General features: G+C 41.3%; 1 protein-coding gene across 12 annotated transcripts in view; it reads right to left on the bottom strand.

Moving 5' to 3' along the window:
- MBOAT2 (membrane bound O-acyltransferase domain containing 2) overlaps window positions 1–25,701 on the bottom strand; it is a 173,478-nt gene that overhangs the window by 85,141 nt on the left and 62,636 nt on the right. For 10 of the 12 annotated variants that reach the window (XR_008313779.1, XM_053285777.1, XM_053285771.1 and 7 more), the window contains 2 exons: window positions 24,436–24,581; window positions 20,930–21,007 (listed from right to left, as the gene is read on the bottom strand). The exons of the other annotated variants lie outside the window; for them this stretch is intronic. Coding sequence is in view for 9 of the 10 variants with exons in the window: in XM_053285771.1 (XP_053141746.1) it covers window positions 20,930–21,007; window positions 24,436–24,581 (224 nt within the window). In the remaining variant the exon portion in view is untranslated. The remainder of the gene's footprint in view (window positions 1–20,929; window positions 21,008–24,435; window positions 24,582–25,701) is intronic. 12 annotated transcript variants of the gene reach the window in all.

Here is a 25,701-nt window from a genome sequence, read left to right as displayed (position 1 = left end):
TTTAGTGAAATTCAAAACAGATTGTGAGGAGCTCCAAAAGGATCTCTCCAAACTGGGGGAGTGGGCAACAAAGTGGAAAATGCGGTTCAATGTTGCCAAGTGTAAAGTGATGCACATTGGGATGAAAAACCCCAACTCCAAGTATACACTGATGGGATCTGAGCTGTCTGTGCCTGACCAGGAGAGGGATCCTGGGGTCGTGGTGGACAGCTCGTTAGGAGAGAAGAGCTGGTCTTGTGGTAGCAAGCATAACTTGTCCCCATAGTCAAGCAGGGTCTGCCCTGGTTGCAAATGAATGGGAGACTTGATGTGTGAGCACTGCAAGATATTCCCCTCAGGGGATGAAGCCGCTCTGGGAAGAGCAGAAAGTTTCAAGTTCCCTCCCTGGCTTCTCCAAGATAGGGCTGAGAGAGATTCCTGCCGGCAACCTTGGAGAAGCCGCTGCCAGTCTGTGAAGCCAATACTGAGCTAGATAGACCAAATGGTCTGACTCAGTATATGGCAGTTTCCTATGTTCCTAAAGTGTTGACTCAATGTGCGGTAGCTGTGAAAAAGGCCAATTCCATGCTACGGATCATTAGGAAGGGGACTGAAAATACAAAATACAAAATAATAATGCCCTTATACAAAACTATGGTCTGGCCACACCTGCAGTACTACATACAATTCTGGTCACCACATCTAAAAAAGGATGTTGTAGAACTGGAAAAGTTGCAGAAGAGGGCAACCAAGATGATCGGGGCCTAGAGCACCTTTCTTATGAGGCAAGGCTACAACAACTGGGGCTTTTTGGTTTAGAAAAAAGACAACTGCGGGGAAACATGATAGAGGTCTATAAAATCATGCATGGTGTGGAGAAAGTGGATAGAGAGAAATTCTTCTCCCTCTCCCATAACACTAGAACCAGGGGTCACTCCATGAAATTGATTGCTAGGAAATCTAGGACCAACAAATGGAAGTACTTTTTCACACAACGCATAATCAACTTGTGGAATTCTCTACCATGAGATGTGGTGACAGCCAACAACCTGGATGGCTTTAAGAGGGGTTTGGATGACTTCATGGAGGAGAGGTCTATCAATGGCTCCTAGTTGGAGGACTATAAGCCACCTCCAGCCTCAAAGGCAGGATGCCTCTGAGTACCAGTTGTAGGGGAGTAATAGCAGGAGAGAGGGCATGCCCTCATCTCCTGACTGTAGCTTCCAGTGGCATCTGGTGGGCCACTGTGCGAAACAGGATAATGGACTAGATGGGCCTGATATAGCAGGGCTGTTCTTATGTTCTTATGAAAAAGGAGAAGTAGATTTGGGTGTCATCAGCATACTGACAACACCCAGCACCAAATCTCCTGATGACCTCACCCAACGGTTTCATGTAGATATTAAAAAGCATTGGTGACAGAATGGAGCCCTGAAGGACTCCATATAATAGCTCCCGTTTTGAGGAGCAACTGTCACGATTTCCTGAAGAAGGAAGGGAGAAATAGATTTGGGTGTCATCAGCATACTGACAACACCCAGCACCAAATCTCCTGATGACCTCACCCAGTGCCTTCATGTAGATATTGAAAACCATTGGTGACGGAATGGAGCCCTGAAGGACTCCATATAATAGCTCCCGTTTTGAGGAGCAACTGTCACCAAGCTCCACCATCTGGAATCTGCTTGAGAGATAGGAGTGGAACCACTGCAAAGCAGTGCCTCCTATCCCCAACTCCCCCAGGCGATCCAGAAGGATACCATGGTTGATGGTGTTGAACGCTACCGAGAGATCCAGAAGAACCAGCAGAGTCACACTCCCTCTGTCAATTCCCTGGTAAAGGTCACCCATCAGGCTGACCAAGGCCGTCTCAACCCCATAGACAGCTCTAAAGCCAGTTTGAATGGCTTGAATCTGTAGAAGATTTGGATTGCCTGGGTCATCAGAATGTGTTTGTCTTTTTGCGTGGAGTGACGCAATAGGAATCGGGGGGAGGAGAATATCCAGTAAATAACCCCATGGAATAGCGTCTAGTATCCACTGGTCTTGGATGATTGACATCCAGGTGAGGGCAAACTCTAGGAGTCTGCCCTCTATGGGCATGGAGACATTGTTTGTTTGTTCTGTTGGGGAGCATCATTGAAGGCATTGTTCCCTTGCTGTGTGGGAGAACCTCTATAACACTGTCTCCATTGGTATCGCCCTGTGCTGTGGAAGTTCTGGTTCCTGATAACCCCTGTATGGGAATCTGAAGTACTTGAAACTGCCTGTTGATATAAGAGGACGTTTGAAATGACCTCCATGGCTCCTTGCTGGTCGGGGCATCACCTTATCATCTTTGGTTTCCACTAGAGCTGGGTCTAGAGAGGGACCAAAGAGGTTAGTACCTGAGTAGGTGGAAGAGGTAAGTGCAATTTTTGATTCCGAGTCCACTTGCCAGCTCTTAAGCCAAAGAAACCTGCGTAATACTACACCTGAAGCTAGGGCCCTGGAAGTCTGTTTAACACAGTCCCAGCCGGAATCCACCATGAAGGCAGTCACCTTAGCTATCTTATATACCTGGTATTCTCTTGTGGAACTAGGGAAACTAACTCCTTTGCCCATAAAACAGATGCCCTGGCAAAGATAGATTTTGCAATAGCCACCTTAATTATGGTGGCGGAAGACTCGTGGGCTCTTTTAAGCAAGAGGGCACACTTCCTATCTTCAGTGGACTTTAATTGCTCTAGGCACTCAATATTCAATAATGTCCCCAAGACCATTTGAACAATGGGGGGGGGAGGATCTATGCAGGGGGAGGCTATGAGGGAAGATACCTCAGGTACTAGCGCGTAGTGTTTCCTGGGATATGACCCAATAGGTCTGCAAGATGCCGGATTTTGCCATTCAGATAGCAATACCTGTCAAAAAAGGCAAGGGAATGGAATCGTGGAGGAGGGAAAGACATTCTGATGAGGGCTGAGGGCTGTGCCACCTCTGTGGGAGCAACATCATTGATTGTCCTCTTAGCTTTGGACAGAAGTACATCAAAATCAGCAGAAGAGAAAAGGCGAGGAGATATAGGGAGCACAGGTGCAGTCTCTTCCTCATATAACTCTCCTTCCTCCTTCTCTGAATCTCTAGGAATCAAAAGGTGTATAAGAGTCGGGTTCGGATGGCTCAGAGTCTGAAACTGGCCAATGAGGGGGCAATATTGGGGGAGACGGAGCAGGAAGAGGACCACAGGAGGAGGGAAAAATGGGGGGGCAGGAGCAGGCTGTGAGGGTGGGACAACCTGCAGCGTGTGCTGGTGAACTAGAGTTACGCAGCCACTTAGGTGCAGGATGTTCAGGGTCTGACAAGGATGAGGAATCATGGTGCCGCCTACACCTTGCTCTGAGAGGCTTGGGTGCAAAACGTCCCCTTTCATGAAAAGGTATATCTTCTCTCCTGGGACTGGAGTCGGAAGGAGACAAAGACAAATGCCTAATAGGGCGAGGTGGCCTTTATGGAGGGGCCAGAGCAGCTGGACTAGGAGGCAGGTGCTGAGGAAACACCAGGTTTTGATGTGGTAGGAGCAGGATGCACTCACAAGTGAAAAACACCTTCAGCCATTGAGCCACATCGGGTGAGAAGGGGGGGGCGGCCCATGGGGTGGGGGTTAACAGCATTACCTTGAGGAATTCGCATGGAGTCGGGGTTGGAGGTTGCAGAGGTGTAGCTTCGCCCGAGGGAGATTCCTTAGCCAGAATGGAGTCATTTGTGCCCGATAGTGGAGCCTTCAAAGGCAGCAAGGTGTCGTCTGGCTGAAATGGGTGGTGTGCAAAGGGTGCACAGACCAGCTGGTTCCCCTTCTGCTACAAGCACAAATGGGGAAGTAACAATGGACACCAATGGATCGCCCGCTGGGCAGTGGTCATCCTTCCCCTTTCTCACTTACTCCACTGCTAAGTCTTTGGGATGGGACTTTGTGCATTTGCAGACCGCCTTAATTAACAAGTGCTTGCTGAGGCGCATGGAGAACAAAGACTTTTTCCATTTCTTTGGCTTGCCTTCACTATGTTCTTTGCAGTGTTTGGACTTTGTCGTTGATTTGCACAGGGAGGAGGGAGCAACTGCCAAGGGAGTCACCGCTGGAGCGCAAACAACTGGTAGGGCGGTGGGAATGCCGAGACTGGTCTGAGGCAGCAAAATGGTCTGTTCAGCCAGGTTTGGGAGCTGGAGGCCTTCAGATAAGGATCCCCCCAAGAAGTTCCTTGGCATGCACTAGCTCCATTCTCCAGAAGGAACAACCACTCCATCCTCCAGAAGGAACAACCACTGAGAGAACAAATGCTCCACAAAAAGAAACTAACAATAAAACCGAAAGTAAATCAAGCCGAATCAGCCAAATTGCTAAAAGGAAAAATATTTGAGAGTTTTCAATAAATGAAAGGAAAAGGTCTAAGGCAGATCTCTTCCCGCCCTCACACAATCTAAAGGAAGGCAGGTATTCAAAAATGAGAAGACAACAGAGGAACTAGTTATGAAAAGAAGCACTCTCTGAGGAACAAATTCTCAGCCCTACAAGCCTTGAGTAGACAGGACTGGAACTGGGGATTACCGCCTTTTGGCGGAAGGAACTAGTGTATTTTATTTCTAGCCTGTCTCGAGCATGCTCAGTGCCTAATCCCAGTACTGATGAGCTCCAGCTACAGGGGAAAAATTTGAAGCTGTTGAGTTAATTTGTCCATCAGTGTAATATTCCACAGAGGTATGTACCATTGCTCTATGGAGGACAATACTGGATCTTTCCAGTGATATGCAATTTCCATTCAGGCCGCCATTAAGCTATAGACCGCAAAGTCTTTATAATTAATTACATCATCTTCTGACTGTATTCTCAATAAAGCTAGTTGGGGATCTGGCTATAAGTTGTATCCCAGCATTGCTGTTATTTCTGCAGAGTGTCCCCCCAAATTTTTGAGCCTGCTCACAAGTCTACTACATGTGGAAGAATGTCCCTGCATTACCACATTTTCTCCAACATCTAGGAGATGAACTGGGGTACTGTATATTCTTCTGATCCACAAAAGGTGTCAAATACCAGTTATGAGCTCTTTTTAGAGCAGAGGTTGATTTGTATGGTAAATTGTTCCACATTTTGAACCAAAGACCATTAAGGATTATTTGTTCTGATTCCCATACAGCTTTCAGCCCAGTTAAAGAAGTATTTAAGTGAACTGTAAGTAAACCACAAATCTTAGAGATCTTCTTGGTTTTATGTGTGCTCTGCAAAATCAAGTGTTCAGATTCAGTCAGAGGCCTGAGTGCTTGTGATCTTACAGATTGATAGGACGTAAACTGGTGAATCTGAAAGAACTGAAATCAATTCAATTCAACATTTAATTTCAGCTGTGAATAATTTCACCCTTGTCCTCCATTATATTGATCTCTCATTCTAAAAAGCCCTAGTTTTTTCCATCCTTAAATTGCTTTTGGTGGTGGGGGTAGATCACAAAACACTGGGTGATCCAAGAAAGGTATCAGAGGTGCAAAAGATGATGCTGGGGAAAGCCATCTTTTCCAGATACTGTGGCTTTAAGGTGAGGATTAGCGATTTCCTTATTGTTAACTCACCACCATTCAAATGGTAGCTTTGTCTGTTCAGGACACCCACTGCTAGGAATTATCCTCTTGAATTATATAGATCAATTGCCTAAGCTGAAAGGCATCATATCATGCTTGTAAAAGACCCACCTTTTCTTACTTCCCTATAAATTATCTTTTTTGATATACAAGGTTTCCTACCTTCATGTAGGATTCTATTATTATTCTATTATGTAGGATTCTATTAATAATCCTAATGATAGGATTCTATTATTGTTTGCCATTCTTTCAATGTAGGGGGAAGGGATAAAAATAGGGATGGCTTGGAATTAAAAACTGATACATGGAAGTATTTTCATGTTAAGAGTGGCACGGTTGCCATATTCTGGCTTTCCAAATCCGGGTGCCTAATTTGCATACAAGGGCTAGAGCTTAGCTTTTTTTAAAAAAAATGAAAGCTGAAATCCAGGCAAATCTGGGTGGGCTAAGCAGTCTGGGTGAGATGCTTAAAATCTGGGTGAAACCTGGAATTTCGGGGGGCATGGCAACCCTACTACCTAGCCATGTTAAAGTCTTGTCCTTCCATTATTATTTTTCCCCAAATCTTGATTTATTGACTATCAATGGGTCAAAATTAACTTCTATCAGCTTAGAATGATGTTTGGGAATTGCTATTCCTAAATATTTTAGGTAATGTTTTGTAACAGATAAATCATTCGTTTTAGTCAATATTGATTTTTAACTTTCTGAGGTATGTATAAAAAATAACTCTGATGTACACACACGGACAAATGTGTTGGTACCCCTCCACGAAAAAGGAAGAACCCACAATTGTCTCTGAAATAACTTGAAACTGACAAAAGTAATTGGCATCCATCATTGTTTATTCCACATTTAACAAAAATCAGACTTTGCTTTAGAATTTTGATGCAACAGAATATTTCAAATAATAACACAAATGAAAATGGCATGGCCAAAAATGTTGGGACCCTTAACCTGATATTTTGTTGCACAACCTTTAGAGGCAATCACTGCAAACAAGTGATTCCTGTAGTTCACAATGAGACTTCTGCACCTGTCAACAGGTAGTTTGGCCCACTGTTCCTGAGCAAACTGCTCCAGCTGTGTCAGGTTTGAAGGGTGCCTTCTCCAGACTGCATGTTTCAGTTCTTTCCATAGATGTTCGATAGGATTCAAATCAGGGCTCACAGAAGTCACTTCAGAATAGTCCAGTGTTTTGTTCTTAGCCATTCTTGGGTGCTTTTAGCTCTCTGTTTTGAGTCATTATCCTGTTGGAGATTCCATGGCCTGCGACTGAGACACAGCTTTCTGATACTGGGCAGTATGTTTCGCTCCAGAATGTCTTGATAGTCTTGAGATTTCATTGTTCCCTGCACAGACTCAAGGTGCCCCATGCCAGACGCAGCAAAGCAGCCCCAAAACATAACCGAGCCTCCTCCATGTTTCACAGTAGGTATGGTGTTCTTTTCTTTGAAAGCTTCATTTTTTCATCTGTGGACTTAGAGCTGATGTGACTTGCCAAAAAGCTCCAGTTTTGTCTCATCTGTCCAAGGACATTCTCCCAGAAGCACTGTGGCTTGTCAATATGCATCTTAGCAAATTCCAGTCTGGCTTCTTTATGGTTTTCTTTCAACAGTGGAGTCCTCCTGGCTCTTCTTCCATTGAGCCGTCACTCAAAAAGCGATGGATGGTGCGATCAGACACTGATGGACCTTGACCTTGGAGTTCAACTTGTATCTCTTCGGAAGTTGTCCTTGGCTTTTTGTCTACCATTCTCACTATCCTTCTGGGGTCCCATTCTGGGGTCAATTTTCCTCTTGCAGCTGTATCCAGGGAGGTTGGCTACAGTCCCATGGATCTTGAACTTAATATTTGCAACTGTTGTCACAGGAACATCAGCCTGCTTGGAGATGGTCTTATAGCCTTTGCCTTTAACATGCTTATCTATCATTTCCTTTCTGATCTCTTCAGACAACTCTCTCCTTTGCTTTCTCTGGTCCATGTCCATTGTGGGACACACGATGATACCGAACAGCAGAGATACTACCTTTCTCCATTTAAATAGGCTGAATGACTGTTTGCATGATTGGAGACGTGTGATACTAATGAAAGAAAACAGCTAATTTGAAAAATCACTCTAATCCAATTATTTATGATCTTTTCTAGGGGTACCAACAAATGTGTCCAGGCCACTTTAGAATATCTTTGTAGAATAAGCAATACTTTATCTCTTTTCAAACTTGCTTTGTTTTACTCGATGACATATCAAAGGAATGCAGGTATAGATGGGACAATTGCTTTTCATTTAATTGCTTTTCAGGAGGCATAAAACATAAAACATTTTTCAATGAGCTGTAAGTGTACCAACAAATTTGTCCACGTGTGTATCTCTATTAATTGTAAAACAAGCTATTTTACCATGTTTTTCAATAAGTAATTCTGGGATGGCCTCCTTGGGATTAACTAGAAAGATAGCTAGTGCTGTTTGCAAAGAAACAGATATTATGAACTTTGCCTGCCAGTTCTGGTCCTTTAATTTGTGGAGAATATCCGATAGTATTTGCTAGTTGTTCTAATGAAAGTGCAAAAAGCAAAAGGAGAAAGTTGGCAGCATATTTTATCTTTCAAAGGCAAGCAACTAACTCCAGTCTTAAGACTGTTTATCCTTAAAATTATGCTGCTGAGTGAAGGTCAGGGTGAACAATAGTTTAATACAGGATTTGAGAACCTGCTCAGCCTTGTCAAGTTTTTTTTTATTATTATTTGAAACCAGATTGACAAGACAGCTGAAGAGAATGCAACCATATAAAAGAATGTGTGAGACTTGGGCAGACTATAATTACCAGGTCAGTGATGTTTCATAAAGGAATGCTAGCAGCATATATAAACAAAAATTTCTTTCAAATGGTCACAGCAAACTACCTAGTCAGCAAATCATGTATAAGATCTCTACATGAAACGGGGAACATTCTATATTCCTAGTTTGTGTACCTAATTTCCTACGTACTTCAGATCTTATTCATAACAGGCAATCATTCAAAAATAGAAAACTGACGGTATACACAAAAGCTGGGAAGCAGAAGGAATTAGATATACTCAGTATATACTTATTTTATAAACAGATATACTTCATTTTTAAAGGAGTCTTTAGGAAGCTCTCTATAACCAGGACTTATTTTGGTCTTGAAATAAGAGGCATTCTTAACCAATTCTCTTTTGAGATAACACAGTAATTACCCATTAGTTCAAGTCTTCCCTCTCAGAAAACAATTCCTTGTTATTGTTTACTTGTCTTCCCAAGAGGAATCAGGTAGGGCACAGTTGAATTTGTTCATCTTCCCTAACCAAAGTTTTGCTGAGCCAGGCAATACTTGTTAATTAAGTGACTGCAAATAAAGGCTATTCCAGACAATGTGCATGGTGCGATAAACACACAGTTGTTACACATTTGTTGCAGCGGTTCCAAATATCTTTTCTCCAAGCAGTGCTTTTGCCATAAAGAAATAGTCTCCAGACACTTCGCACCTGCCCCTCCACTAGCCAGGGTAATCAAATGTAAACCTGTACTATGGAAAATGTAGCTGTTAGAGTGTTGTGGGCATCTATTGGGGGCACTACCTGTGAAATCATTAGTAGTGAGACTCAGTCACCTAGATAACGTCTTATGAACCTGATGGCCATTTTATTTCACACACATGGGCAGCACAAGTAAGACTATCCAATTCTCCTTCAGCAATGCCCTACTAGTGTCAACCTTCTTCTTTTCTTTTATAGACACACACGAACCTAGGATGTTGCACTGACAGTGATAGATGGGAGCTAGCAAAAAAGTGCATCAGCAGCTTCTTCTTTTTAATACAACATGGAAAGGCCCTCAAAGCAGTCACAGTTTATCTGGAGCCACAGAAAAGCCACACCCCATTTTGAGTAGCCACAACATATTTACTTCTACTAAGTCAACTTTTTTTCTTTCAGTTTTCAGAACAGTCAAAGGCATGTGTCTTTATACTTAAAGAATATGCTGATGTGTGTGAAAGTGTTTGTTAATGGGCCAGCTTCAAAGTAGTTTTGCTAGTTAGGAGCATCAGGCTTACATCTCAACTCTTCTCACATTACAGAAATGTGTGCCAACCACCATTCTGTAGCAGCTTCCCAATACATAACTGGGGATCTGCCTCAAAAAATGTTTGTTTTCTAGTTACACACCCCAGACCCCATGTGAATCTGGGACCTATAGAGCAGGACTTCTCAAACCTGACTACAATTCCTATTATCGCCAGCCACAATGGTGAAAGGCCAACATCTGGGAGCCCAAGTCTGAGAAGTCCTGCTGTAAAAAGATCCAATTGGGATCTTTGCAAGATTCAATTCAACATGAATTTCATTAGGAAATCTTAAAGAAATACATGATAGAAAAAGTAATTTGAATGAGCTTTCACCATATTGGTGAAGTGGTTCACAACTTTCCCACTGACCACAGTTTCATTCTTGCCAGTTTTAATTTTTCAGAAATCACGGTGGTGAAGAGCAGGAGGTAGTTGAGTCCCATTTAAGAATAAAAATACTCTCGAAATGACCATTGTCAAGTTTAAGATTGCTAAAGACGTCTAACCAACACACATTTACTATGTACTCAGTAACTGAGACACCTTTTTTCCCCCAACTCCACTCATGTAAGAAAAAAATCATATATTATATTATATATTATATTATATTATATATACAGAGAGAGAAAGAGAGAGAGAGAGTATATATGTATTATATATACACACAATTCCATCAAGATTTCATTGTATGAGGTAAGTGTACATTTGTTTTTTTAAGACTGTGAAGTAACACTTCTACTTTACTGTTGAGAACAGCACTCTCACTTTAACAGATTTACATTAAAAGCACTGTAGCATGAATACCTCCCACTGTGTCTACCATCACTCCTGTAGAGCAGCACAAGTATTTTGCTGCAAGTACATTTCAGGAGCAGTCACACAAATAACCTTGCATGAATGAAACCAATTCCATGCTTTATAGCATCACTTTATAGTATCAATCACATTTGCCATACACTGGGAACTTCCAGGTGCACATATACCATAGTTTTATGAGTGCATGGCTTTCATTTATACTTTGCTTCTGCTACCAAGAAATACCAGCATCTGTGGCAAACACAATTACCACGTAACCGATAGAGCTGACACCAGCTAGTGATATATCCATAATATGTGACTAAAGAGGCTGAGGAAGTGCCATCAAAATATGATTCAGGATGTGGTAGGAACCACTAAAATCTATATTTTTCAACTTTTGCTTCTTCTGTTTTTTAGGGAGAAGCTTACAGTTATAAAGAAAGGTTGGAAAACTTAGCAAATATTAATCATTTTAAATTATAAACTGCTTATGAGATTATAGAATGAATAGTGCTTCCTTCAAAACAGAATCCTATTCCTTCCCAGACTATTCCCAAGAAGTGAGAAGAAAATTACATGATCTATATCTGGGTTTTCAACTGGGGTGCCCCAATGTTACTGGACTACAACTCCCATAATCCCCAAACACAATGGCCAACAGTTGTGCCTGAAGATGGTGGAAGCTGCAGTCTCACAGCATCTGGGGACCCAAGGTTGGGGACTCTTGATCTAAACAATTATATGTTTTAAAAGAAGGGGAAACCACAAATGCCTCTAAAACAGCGGTGGCGAACCTTGGCACTCCAGCTGTTGTTGAACTACAACTCCCATCATCCCTAGCCACAATTACTGTGGCTGGGGATGGTGGGAGTTGTAGTTCAAAAACAGCTGGAGTGCCAAGGTTCGCCACCACTGCTCTAAAATAACTTGATCTCTGGCCCAGTGCATTGTGGTGAGGCCTTTATCAAGGGCTCTTGGTTCAAAATCTCTTAGAAGAGGCTGAACAAAGACTTGTGCTGCTCCTTGTAACTGGAATCTATTAAACAAGTATGTGCAATGGAGGCACAAAATTTTGTTTTGCTTTAAAATGGAAAGCAGCTTCTGCAGTGCATGATTTTGAGGAGCATAGCAGCAAGCTGTACTTTAAAGTGCTAAGCTCCACCCTGCTCCACTCATTGACATAGCTTCCTCGGGTTGTTTTTACATTAAAATTTCTTGGGGCTTTTTTACACACAATTGCATATAACTTATTTAGGGGTGCAGATGGAGGGAAAGCTTGAGGAGCTGCTCCTCACTTTGTGGGGCAAGAAAATTATGCTTTGGGGACTGAAGATACAGATTTGTAGGACTGGTGGGGTGAGTTCAATAAAATGAGAGAGAAACTCCTCAAAAGCTTAGTGGATGGGATCTGCACTCCTGGTGTAGCTTGCCCCTGAGTTGCACACATTAATGGGCATCAGTGATAGCTACATAAATGGGAAGTACTGATTACCTAGCATGCTAGCAATGGATGCAACAGCAATTTCATTGTTTGCACAGGAGGTATTTTATGCAAGCCTTCTCCATCAGGTATCCAGTAGACTTATAAGATATTTAATCTCTTTAAAAATCTTTTGAATCTAAACTGGGTCAGTGTGTGCATCCAATCATAACCACCTAAGCCACCTTGTGCCTGATTCTAACAGGGAAGGATAATATATGAATAATTAAAACAATAATAAATATAGATGTATTTTTAAAAGATGTATTTAATGCATATTTCAGGAAGTAGGAAAGCCTAATTTCCCCCTCTTAAGCAATTGCACGGGGGCTTTCTAAGCTGTCAGTAGAAAGCTTGCATCACCTAATCTACAGCATCTTTTAAAAGATAGTCATTCAGGAAACTCTTTAAGAAACTTTCATGGCCATCTAAATTGTACTTTGCCATATTGTTAAAGTAGTCTGCCATATTGTTAAAGAAGTCTACTATTGAGTCCATAATACCATTTGTCAGTCAGACAGATGTTCCAATACTTCAATTATGTATTACACTAAGTGGGCTTGCTGAACATGATAAATAAGGCTTTTATTTGTTCCAAATGGAAATCCACAACAAGGTTAGGCAATGAATTTTCATTATAAGTCAAGGTATGTTCCTGAACTGAAAACCCACAGACCATACCTCAGTTAATTTTAACACAGGTTGGGAAGCTTTACAGGCAATGCCAAGGTCAAGGAAAGCTGAGGCAAAATGGGAAGAGCATCCAGAATCTGATGGTTCAATTCCAATTCCTAAACCCCAGTTAAAAAGTATCTCTGGGCCTAACCTGAAGCTATTTTCCACCTCTGAAATCCTATCTCCTAAAGAGATTCAACAAACAGAAGCCAGAGTATCATTGAACTTTTTCATTCAGGCATGCATTTACTGGTTGAAATTAAGCTAGGAAATATTGGAAATATGTATTCTATTTTTTCCAGCTCGCTCACAAAAGAGAGAGGATTGGGGCAACGCATTAATGCATTCTAAAGGAATATCTTTCCATATAGTTCACTTGCTCCTATTTCCCAGAATGCTTTTTCTTGGGTTAAATTGTTACTATAAAACATTCCAAAGAAGAAATAAAGTATAAGCAAAATTAATGCCAGAAACCAGAACTTTCATGGTTCTGAACATCCGAGTATCAAGACAGATCATCCAAAACTGCATATTGCCTTCCAGAGGTCCACAATGCCCACAGCCTTCCAAAGCAGCTCTGTGCAAATTTTTCCATTAATCTTCCACAGACTATTTATATATAAACTAGGGGACAGCCAACAGGGTACTGACACAATGCCATACTCAAGGCCAGGAGGAGTAAGAGTAGCCAATATCAAAGTTTACCTACCACTTTCATGCATATCCCCACACCTATTAGCTTCTCTGAATACTATCCTACGCTGGGGGGGGGGAGCAGTCTAAAGCAGCATAGGATTTGGTATAAACCCCCCTATTTTATTTCGTGGAACTGAGCTAAACAAAGTCACACCAATGTAACTCCACCACCAGTGCAATGGCCCCAAAAGGATGGAGATGATGGCCAGGAACGCAAAGGTGAGTTGGGCCTTAATTCTACCACTCCCCCTGGTTGGGCTCAATCCTGGCTTCCCATCCCAGTTCCCTGTGGAGTGACTACCAACATCTTCCTCCATGCAAATGCAGTTGGGGCCCCCTTGTTGCTGGTTCCATTTCCCCCTCTTGCAAAAGGACCCTTTCCTAGATACAAATATTGTTCACCCCAGAAAGCCTTGGACTCTTCCCCCGGGGAGATTTCATGTTTCTTTTATTTGCCTCTCCCTTCCCAAGAGAACGCTCTTCCTTGCCTTTGCATGCCAGTGTGGTGTAGTGGTTAGAGTGCTGGACTAGGACCGGGGAGACCCGAGTTCAAATCCCCATTCAGCCATGAAACTAGCTGGGTGACTCTGGGCCAGTCATGTCTCTCTCAGCCTAACCTACTTCACAGGGTTGTTGTGAGGAGAAAGTCAAGTATGTAGTACACCGCTCTGGGCTCCTTGGAGGAAGAGTGGGATATAAAATGTAGTAGTAATAGTAGTAGTAATAATAATAATAATAATATACACTCTGAAAGGTGACTATTGTATGAGTGGTATAAGTGCAGGGGTGTAATGGAGCTGGGATGGGAGAGGGGGGCGTCATCCTGGAACTTCTCCTGCTCCCAGGACTCAGACGACACACCGCTGTTGTTGCTGCTGGCACTACACCCACACCCACACCCCATTACAGGTGGCTCGCTCGCTTGTCTACCCTCAAGCATAAGCTGCCTGGCCCCAAGTATGCCATCTCCCCTCCCCCAAGCTGCCTGGGTGAGGGAGTGGTGAAGCAGACAGCAGCTGCCTAGCTCTGTGTGGTATCTTCCCCTAGGTAAGTGTACTCCCAACTAGTCACTTTGTTGGCCTGACCTTGGGCCGGAAGGAGCAGGAGACAAGTTAGGTTTAGAAGCCTTCTTTATTCAGACAAGACTGCAACAAACTCTGGGCAGCTTGCACTTAGAAAACCAGAAAGCTACCCAACCAAACACAACCTAATCGCAAAGTAACAGGATATATATATATATATATATATATATATATATATATATATATATATATAAAATTATTATTTACATTTTATATCCCGCTCTTCCTCCAAGGAGCCCAGAGCGGTGTACTACATACTTGAGTTTCTCTTTCACAACAACCCTGTGAAGTAGGTTAGGCTGAGAGAGAAGTGACTGGCCCAGAGTCACCCAGCAGGTATCATGGCTGAATGGGGATTTGAACTCGGGTCTCCCTGGTCCTAGTCCAGCACTCTAACCACTACACCACGAAGCCCTTTTCGATTCTTCCTGATTCTGTGCGTGCACCATTGCCCACCCCCTGAGTTACAGGGTGGGTGGAAATGAATCAGGCAGCAGGTAAGTGCCTAGCTCTCCCCAGCTTCTCTGGCCCCGAGTGCACCATCGTCCCGCCAGCAAGCTACCTGGTAGGGAAAGAGAAACCAATCAGGCAGCAACAGGCAGCTGACTGGATCTCCCCCAGCCCTCTATACGCCACTGCCCCATCCCCAAGCTACCTGGAGGAGTGAGTCAGGCAGCAGCAGCAGCCAGCAACTAGCTCTCCTCCTCAGGACAAACTTATAAGAACTTCCCCACTATACCTTCTTCTGAGGAAATTACTTACCACAAAAGTATTAAAAGCTCCAAAAATTAGAAATGCTGCAGCAAAATGGATCTGTTTTGGTTTTTTATTTCTGCCTTTTGGTTTATGTGATAAACATGATTGAGGATACTAGATACTACTACTAAGATGGATATTTATATACCACTCTTCAATCAAAAGTTCTCAAAGCTGTTTACATAGAAAATGCATAAATAAGATGGCCCCGTCCCCAAAGGGCTCACAGTCTAAAATGAAACACAAGGCAGATACCAGCAACAGCCATTGTAGGGATGCTGTGCTGGGGTTAGATAGGGCCAGTTGCTCTCCCTCTGCTAAATAATAAGAGAACCACCATTTTAAAAAGGCATCTCTTTGCTCAGTTAGCAGCTCACTTAATACACTGGCTCTAATCTGGCCTGTATTCTTATTTATATTCTGCTGTTTTAACATCAAAAAAGGGTACACAAAATGGCTGACAGCAAAAATTTTAAGAAAATGTTTCCCTGCCCCAAATTGGCTCAGTATTCTGAACGTGTAGTGGGTGGAGAGTGAGGAAACATAGCTCATTTGCTAGTTCTCAATTGATCGGATTTATATTTTCCCCAGTATATTATATACTACTTTTCAACCAAAAAGAAGTCCTCCAATAAGTTTGCATAGCAAAAGATAAAAGAACATGATTCTAGAAGGAAAAAATAGACTTTGTGGTTGTTTTATTTTGCTCTGCACTTATAACAGTAGTTCATACACAAATAATTTATTTACTGACTTTTAAAAAATAGCTTGCAGTGGAAAAATACTTCCAAGTTCTTGAAAGGGGCTTCGGACTTCTTCACAATTTTTTCCCCTCCTCCCACAAAATACATGTTTGTGGTCTGTTTTTATGCACTTGCTTCAAAATAAGACTTTGTAAAACAAATCATGGGGCATTTGTTTTAAAAGCTGCCTCTGTCTTGCTCTTGAAAATGCTTGTTTATCCTTAATTCCTAAGAAACTGGGGTAACTCCACATATGCCATTCTGCTGTTCCATATGAAATCATATGGGTGGATATATATAGCTCTGAACTGATTGCAAGTTTGTGGCTTTTCCTTTTGTGTGACACGCACTATGATTGCATATGGTGATCTCATAGTGTTAACGAATTGTGTGTGGCATCTGTGCTTTTGGCTTCAAAATGCAAAAAAGTTCATTGAAAAAATCAAACAGGGCTGCTCACTGCTGTGGCAGGTGTTTATTTTTTAAAACACCCATTTAAATTTACTTCTGAATTTATATGCTTGGCGTTGGAGTGCATGAAGCTAAAAACCAAATAAATATGTATATGTTATATATCAGGGTTTCTTAACCTTGGGCCCCCAGATGTTGTTGGAATACAACTCCCATTATCCCTAGACATGGCCTTTGTGGCTGAGGATGATGGGAGTTGTAGTCCAACATCTGGGGACCCAAGGTTAAGATACCCTATTATATATGCATCCATGCATCCATATTAAATACATGTATTTTATCATGGCACTTATATCCTGATCTCCTTCCAAGGAGCTCGTGGCAGCATACATGGTTCTTCCTCCCCACTTTTATCCTCACAACAATCCTGTGAGGCAGGTTAGGAGCAGAGAAAGTGTCTGGCCTAAGGTCACACAGTTAGCTTAATGGAGAAGGATTTGAACCCAGATCTCCTGAATCTTGATTGGAGGTGTGCATGGACCACTTGGTGCAGTTTGGCCTGAATTCAGACCGAACCACACCAAAGCAAACCATTTCAGTTGAACCCATCAGCTGGGCCAGTCAGATCAATGAGAACCAGTTAGAAGAGGTTCATAGTCAAACCACTTGAACTGGTTCAGTTCACGAGCAAAGTGGTTCTGCACATCCCTGATCCTAATTTTAACACTCTAACTACTACACCACCCAGAGCAGTGTACTACATACTTGAGTTTCTCCTCACAACAACCCTGTGAAGTAGGCTAGGCTGAGAGAGATGTGACTGGCCCAGAGTCACCCAGCTAGTTTCATGGCTGAATGGGAATTTGAACTCAGGTCTACCCAGTCCTAGTCCAGCACTCTAACCACTACACCACGCTGGCTCTATAGCAATATCATGAGGGTATATCACATAGCAACATCATGGGGGTACCTTCCCATTGCTGTAAGTAGATTCACACTTATCATGCCTGTCCCACATGGGGCCATTGTAAGCATGCTGCCCCATGGTTGGTGCATGTCAACAGTTTTGCAAAGGATGATGGAGCAGTAGCTGATGGCCTTTTTTCTTTCCGAAAAATGGGGTTCTTTGGAAATTTTTGAATTGGGACATTTTCTAGAAATTTTTCAGAAAGGTTTTCTCGTGCAAATAGTTTTCTCATTTGCATATTTTCCCCTCAGAAAGATTTACTATGCATATTTTCCTGAAGCCCTAAATATAATATTTTATTTGGCATATTATTTGACCTACAGATGTAGTTTTTAGATGCCACACTATGTTACTCTCCTGTTTACAGATCAACAGAACATATGTACGCTGTCACACATTTCCTGGAATAATCACCTGAAAAATATTACTCACAACTTTGAAATTGCCAAGTTTGCCTAATATTGCATTGACATCCACTCATGGTTACCAATGCATTTTTTTGAAACCATGCACTTTTTAGAAATGAAAAACTTTCCCTAGAAAAATAAGAAAATTTTCAACCCTACTTCTGTGACTTTTTTTCTTCTTATTTATTTTTGCTGCTCTTGTTCCCTCCTTCTATCTTGTACTGTACTTGTACCAAATAAGCAGTGGGTACTGGTGTAACTGGAACCATAGGATTGGTCTGTTCAATACTGAACAAATATTCTGCCACCTTCTTATAATATATTAAATTTGAAAACAGACACACCATTTATTTTACACAATTAATATTGCAAGTTATAAACTCATGTGCTAGGTTTATAGTGTCAAAGGCAAAACCACAATCATCCTAAAAGGTAATCCTGAGGTTATCATACTAATCTGGAGTTGTCGTAAAATACAAATGAGCTCACAAGAGGACCATAGTGATAAGCAGGGATTCAAGCCAAGGGTTCTGGAATTAGCTTTTCACTTTTATACTCTCGGAAAACACACACACACACTTTTGATCTACTTACAGTTTTCGAGAACACTATAAGGACTTGCTCACAGTCAAACTGAAGTATGCATCAATTATCCATTGCCCTTTACAGAGCAGACCTTATGAAGTAAGAAGTTCCAAGTCTACTCAGAAAAGGCAGCATTTTTACTGACCTGAGCAATTGTTCACAAAGGAGCCAATAGCCTAGGAAATATCATGTTGCAGAAGCCCTATAGGATGAGAAGAGAACTGGTCTTGTGTAGCAAGCATGACTTGTCCCCTTAGCCAAGCAGGGACCGCCCTGGTTGCTTATGAATGGGAGATGAGAAGAGTTAGCACTGTAAGAAATGGCTGTCATGTCAGTCACTGACTCCTGTTACATGATAGTCCTTCCATTTGCTACACCTCACAGTTAATATTATCTTCTTCTTTCTCGGCTTACCTGCTCCAACTACAACTAACTACAGTCCATGCACTGTACTGTAGTCTTCCGTGTAATGAAGATATTGCAACTGAAAGCACGACCTTAGACTAGGAGCTAATTACTTGTTCCCAAGGTAGTAAAAACCATCCTAGGAAGTACCATGCCAACACTGCGAGCCTTGTGCTACATCCCAAGGGCTGAAGAAACTCATCCTCTCCAATACCAGTGCAACATTACTCCAGCAAAACCTGTCACAATAGGTTATCAGAGCGAGGGCTTTAACAAGTGATGCCAACCTCCACAGCCCTGCTTCACTTGAACGGAACAGGATGCTGCTTTAGGTACAGAAGTACAAGCCATTTGCAGCAGTAGCACAGGATCAAGCTATCACCCATATAAAGCCTTAGTGTAGTTAGCATGCTATCCATATGGTGTTGCCCTACTTGAGACTTCAATATTACTCACAAAAATGTGCAAAGCCAAGGTTCAACTTGGCAGTTAGACTTCATATGCTGAGAGCATGACAAAAACATTTAGTCTCTTAATGTTGAAATTTGCACAGCCTACACACACACACACACACACAGAGCTGTGTTCAACATGCACATCATTTATGCTTGTAGCTTGAACCAGCTCTTTAGTAAGGAAAAATGAACACACTATTTGAAACCCTTACATTTTACACTTCATTATCAGTTTTTTAAAAAAACCAGTGATTTCTTACATAAAAATGAGAAAAGCTTCTTAAAGGCAGCTCAGTAACCCTATACTGGATCTTGCCGGACACCAATAGCATACTAGGATTCTAAGGCTCAGTTTCTGAGAGGTTCATTTCCTGTTCCACAGGTGCAGCTTTTTTCATCACCATATCCCCTCCTACTTGGTAATAAATTGATTCCACATTGTGATTATTTTAAACAGTTCTCCATGGCATTTGCCTCCTCACAGCAAACCATTCACATTCAGACATTCACCACAGAATAAAGACATTTTCTCCATGCTATTAAAAACAAAGAAAGTGATTTGCAGTATCCTGGAGAAAGTGTCCCACAGTTTAGCTAAGCCACAGACCTCTGCTTTTTCCTCCACACAGGAAGTCCTGCATGTTGACTTGATTCTCCCTGCTACACAGAGCTATCTGTCATTTGCAGAGCTCCAAAGACCAAGGCTCCCATCTTCTCACAGTAAGAAGGATAAGAATTTGTTTGCTCCTAAAGAGAGGGAAAACCAGAGTGTTCCAACCCATATACAGGAGACTGGGATGTCTCAATTCCACGTATTATGTGACAGCAAGCCCAGGTTTGCCACCATAATATCCACAACAGGAAAGCACAGTTAATTCCCAGCTCCCCAATAAGTCTATCCATTGAACAAAACAATGTATTATATACACAACAATGACATTTGTTGTATTCACACTTCAATTTTTCACATAGTACATTTGTAAAGATATACATTTTTAGGAGTATACCTTTAACGTGCACTATGTGAAACAGCTGTACTGGTTTCCCCATAGACTAACAGCCTTTGATCCTGTATTGAGATAAAATTAATTATCAGCAACCTGTTGTACCAAATCAAGACTCTCTTTACAAACATTTTTACCACACCAATCCAAATGATGAGCATTTTATCATCTAAGTCAATACATATTACAGTGGGACAGAATGAAAGGACAGGAAAGATCAGCACACATCCCCTAGATGACAGCAACAGGTAGACTGAAGGAAACAAAGCCAGGTAAAACAAAGCTATATGCAAGCTATATACTTAGAGGAGTTATACAGTGCCATGTATTTTTATTCCTTTAAAAGACTAGAGGAAAACAGAACACTATTTCATTACACTCTCACCTGTCACAGAACTTTGCACTCGGATGCATTATAAATGTGAAAGTCAGATAATTTATTACGAAGCAATGGGAATATGTTAACCATTATGTACTAAGAATTACAGCATCCCCCACAGGATTCCTCTCTGTAAACAGTAGGTGCGACAAGCTTTGGGGCACTTTGAACAGCAAACAAGAAGAGAGTGTTTTTCTTCACAAACAAGGCCTCTTCAGGGAAATTCAAACACAGAAAACTATTCTAACAGTAGCAACAAAACCTTTTATTATACTCAATATAAAAGACGTAGAATGTGCCAGGATAGATGCTTGTCTTCCATATCACATACAACTTGTTCTTCAAAACCTCCATCCATTTTTAGTTTACGCCAACTTTAACTTAAAGCATTTATGAGAGTTTCAGTACTCACTTGTGCATATTTTCCACTCCTATAATGATCATGATATAGTAGGAAATTCCACTTTGTACAACAAAATGTAAGGCATACCTAGAAAACAAGCATTAGAAACTCTGTTAGTCTAAGTACCCCTTTCATTTCTACACAACAATAAAAATTAAACAGAATTCCTAGACCTCTTTAATGCGTTCAACAATTAAAAGATCTTACAAATCAAACAAATGGATTTCAATGTCCAAACATCAATATCAATGCTCTATTTCAAGCAGCTGGGAGCACTTGAGATTAAGAACAGTAACTAAAACGAGATAACGAATCCAAGGACAGGAGAAAAGCCAGAGGAGACAAGTGGCTTTTCAAAAATTAACCCTTTAGTTGACCAATAAATTTTATTGCCTCTTTCATTTCCTCCTTAACATTAATAGGGGGTGACAACTGCTCTATATACACAGCTTCTTTAATCTTACGCTTCACTGTATTCTGTAGCCAGAATAAGCACTTTTAAACAAAGGTCTCCCTGTCTCCCCAATATAAACTTCAACACATTCCATACATTACATACTTCTGTCTGAAGAACAGGAGAATGCATATTTCATTGCCATTATATCATCTTAATAAAAATTAATATATATTGACCTAAAATTAATGCATCCAATACTAACAAAGCCATTTGTTCATTACTTTCATCTAAGGCTATGTATAAGCAATAGATTTTCAGGGATGTAGAGCAGGGGTGGGGAACCTTGGCCCTCCAGCTGTTTTTGAACTACAACTCCCATCAACTCCCACCCCTACAACAATTGTGGCTGGGGGTGATGGGAGTTGTAGTTCAAAAACAGCTGGAGGGCCAAGGTTCCCCACCCCTGATTTAGAGGCATTACTGCAAAGCTGTATTATTGTAAAGCTGTCATTGCCCATGGTATACATGTTCACTTTGGATATCCTGCCATAGCCACTGGTCATATTTCAGGTCTTGTAATATTTTTAAAAACTATACTCTGCCAAAACAAGTCTTGAAGTACAGCCAGCATTGTTGCAATAGATGTTTCTGTGTTTTAGTAGATTTGTTGCAAGTCTCTTAACTTGTAGTATCCATGACATGCAAAATGTTCCTTCTTCCCCACCACATATTGCAAGGCACCACATACTGCAGCCCCCCCCCCCCCCGGCATACTGTAGGGCACTTTTTAAATATATGAAATTAGTACATCGCCACATTTATGCTCAGGCATCTCTTTTAAAAAGAAAAAAGAAAAAGAAAGAATTTTAAAAATCTTGAGTGCAATTGTTCAGGGCAGATGCTACATATGATTAAGCTGAACAGTTATATCAACCCATGATGTGTGTGAAAGTTGAGGAGGAGGCTGTAATTAGGACAATAGAGTAAACAGGCTTGTCTACTCTCTGCCTTGTTCTGTTTATTCAGCTACAGGTGCTGAATGAGGGCCAGAACCAGAATAGTTGTTAAAAAGGTTAAAAGTCTCAACCATTGCTCTGCAAAAAGCACTACCTATACCCAAAGCTTAAGTGTATTTAGGTTATAAAGGTTAACATGTATGCACTCACTTTTAGTACAGGAATAGCTTTGTCAAGCACACACTCTGTACTATAAACTTTATTATATTCCTATTTTTGAAAAACAACAAGAGTTTTAAGTAGGCTGGAAAATGTTTAGTTACTTTGATCAAATACTTTGCTTATTGGGACATTCTGGTGATACATTAGAAATGAGTATGAGTGTCTAGAGACAGGATTAGGGTTAGGGTTAAAAATGTCTAGAGATAGGAGGTCTATATGGTATCTGTGCAATTTGCAAGAAGCTACGTTTTCAGTTTTACATTTAGAGGCTGTTTTCAAACCTTTCTGCATTGATGTCATCAGTGTAGCTTTTCAAGCAGCAGCAACACTGGGAAAACCATTCCACAGGAAAATGTATCCAACAAGTACACTCTACTCTGAACAATATTCAACATCATTTGTACTGTAGCACCTTAAAGAGACTAGTTATAGCAGATTATATTGGTGTGTTCAAACTGCTTTTGTCCATGGAGAGCTTAGAATTCCAATTGTTATTGGCAGCAACTAGAAACTAGAGAACTTTTTACTTATATCTATATGAAGCTTGTTTCTTTCTACCCCACGTCACACCAGTGATCTAGATTTAAATCTATCACACACGATGCATAAAAGAGAGTATGGATCATTGTTTTAAAACTATCTAAAAAAGATAAAGAGATGAGGAAGAAAAAGAGATGGGGGAGAGCTAGAACGGAGAAGCAGCAGGCAGGATGATGAATTCTTTCTCTGTGCCAAGTAATTCCTCCTCCTTAGTGACTTTCCCTCAGAGAGTCCAAATGTAAGCACACACATATGGAACGACATAGGTGGGAAACCACTGGGGCAACCATTTCAAATGAAGAAAAGGTTAAGATATCTCTCCATTATCGGGGTATTACACACCTTTTCATATAGCATAGTTTGGGTGCTCAGAAAACACATATGGAAAGAATTTCTGAAGGGCCATACCACTTCACTACACATATGGGAAATTCACTTGTCTGAATGTCCTCTCGCATCACAAACACATATACAACAAAAGCTAATATATCGTGGAGAAGAGTTTTCGTATATTTATCTCTCTGACATGCTAGTTCTTTACATGCAATTGTTAACAAAGTGGTGCACTCAAGTGGTCCCACACCCAGAAGACCTGTACCACATGCAATTTCAGGACATTTTGAACTGAAATGTACAGAATAAGGCTAAGATACTACAAAAAGTACCTGAGCAAGAAGAGTAGACATTTGGGGGGAAAACAGGGCAAGATACCCATACTGCATCAGCCGCTATTTAAAGCCAGCACCAAATTTCCTGGCCTAATACATGTAGGAGAAACTATTCAGTAGCTTGTTATAAAGGAAGGAAGACTGCTAGAAGCTGACGAAGGGCGGGGGGGGGGATAGTTTCCATTGTCAATAAGAATTCTGTTCTGCAGGATTTGAGATTAATTATTAAAAGGACTCTTCACATATTTTGATTATCTTATGGCTTTCAAACTAAAAAACCAGACTCGCCTTAAAGGGTTCTTCTAGAAATGTATAAGAAATCCATTACACGTACAGTGTATGTATACTTATGGATTAAAGCAATCTGTCATTGATGTGTTGGTGTCACATGAAGACCAAAAAGGCATATGGGATAACCTGCATCAGTGGGTTACAGTACCTTAGATCAAAGTTGGACTGTGGCTTGGATAATTTATAATCTTTACTTTTATAACATGTTGAGAAATCACATGCTTCTAACATTTCATTTTGTTTACTGTGGTTTGGAACTCATTAGCCTTTCTAGTGACTTGAGCATTTCTGTCACATGTCCTCCTGTCCCCAAACATAAGCAGTCCCTCCTCCCCCAACACAAAGGGAATACTAGCTAAAGTCACAACAGTCCAATTCAGTGGTCAAATTTCTAGAAAGCAAAGCCTGCATACTGTGTAAAAGAGGGATCAAGTTACTTACCATCCAAAACAAAAAAGTGCAAGATAAAGGCCCAAAAGGGTGGCAACAACATGCCTTATAAATGGACTAGTTTTGCTTGAATGAAGGTAAGTTCGAAACCAGACAGCAGCAAGCAAGGCAAACAGTTGGCACACTACAAAGTTGACCTGCAGACAGAAAAGAATCATTATTCATATCATCATATAGCAAGATTTTATACACCTACTGTGCAATTAGGTTTTTCTGGTTAGCTGGAACAGATTCCCCTTGTTAGCACAACCATGAGGCAGCTAAGTCAGTCTCTAACATTTTAAAAGTCAGCTTTGAGAGCCATATGAACCATTTGGAAAGCTGGCAGAATCCATAATAATCATTTCATTATCAACACCTTGCTGCTCTGGAAATGTTTCCCAGAGCAGCTACTGGATGACAATCCAGCTTAAGACAGACAATTGTCTGGGTTCTTTCAAGTCCTCTGTTTTAGAAGCACAAACCCAACTGAGACTGGTAGTCTAGCATAGGTCATACTTTCAATAAGGTTTAGAGAAGAGGGAAACCCCACATCAAAATATATTTAGCTGCTTGCCCCATACGTTCCACCAGTAGAATAGTACAATACAGAATAGTTACAATTTTTAAAGACAGGAATAATAGTGACTTCCATCACAGGCCCGTTGTAAGGGCAAAGACATGTAGAAATGAATTGCAGCAGCAAAGCAATTTACACATGAAAAGAGCGACCTATAAAGTAAGATAAGAATGGTTTGACTTTTATTACAGAATGTTTAACATATGGTTTACAAAAGCAACTGTGAATAGAATTTCCCGATAAAGCACGGCCGCGTACTAACGAATGTGTGGTTGCAATGGTAGAGAGAATATAGCACTGTACGCAAGTTTCTACGGGTTTGGGTAGAGTCCGGTTAAAAGAGTTCAGTGAGAGGAATGTCCAAAAGGTCCAAGGGAGGGACAGATCCCAGCCTCACCTTGCGTGTGACCGGCAGGGCCGTGCCAGTCTTCTTCTGCCAATTGCAGCCTCTGGGCGTGGGTCCTTGACGGCGTAGGTTCTACTACATCACTGCTATAACCAGTTGTAGCAACAAAAGTAGTAGTTTTTCTTCAACTGAAGAATAGTTAGACTTTGATAGTAGGGATACATCTGAAGATAGATAGGTATGATATTCCCATAACCAGTAAAAATATAATGTGTACACTATATTAGAGGTGTCCAACTGCAGCCCTTGAAGTTTTTGGACTTCAACCCTCCTAATCCCTAACTAGTGGCCA

Source organism: Hemicordylus capensis, chromosome 1, assembly GCF_027244095.1.
Source record: "Hemicordylus capensis ecotype Gifberg chromosome 1, rHemCap1.1.pri, whole genome shotgun sequence".
Lineage (NCBI taxonomy): Eukaryota > Metazoa > Chordata > Lepidosauria > Squamata > Cordylidae > Hemicordylus > Hemicordylus capensis.
This window is presented reverse-complemented; position numbering and strand designations above follow the sequence as displayed.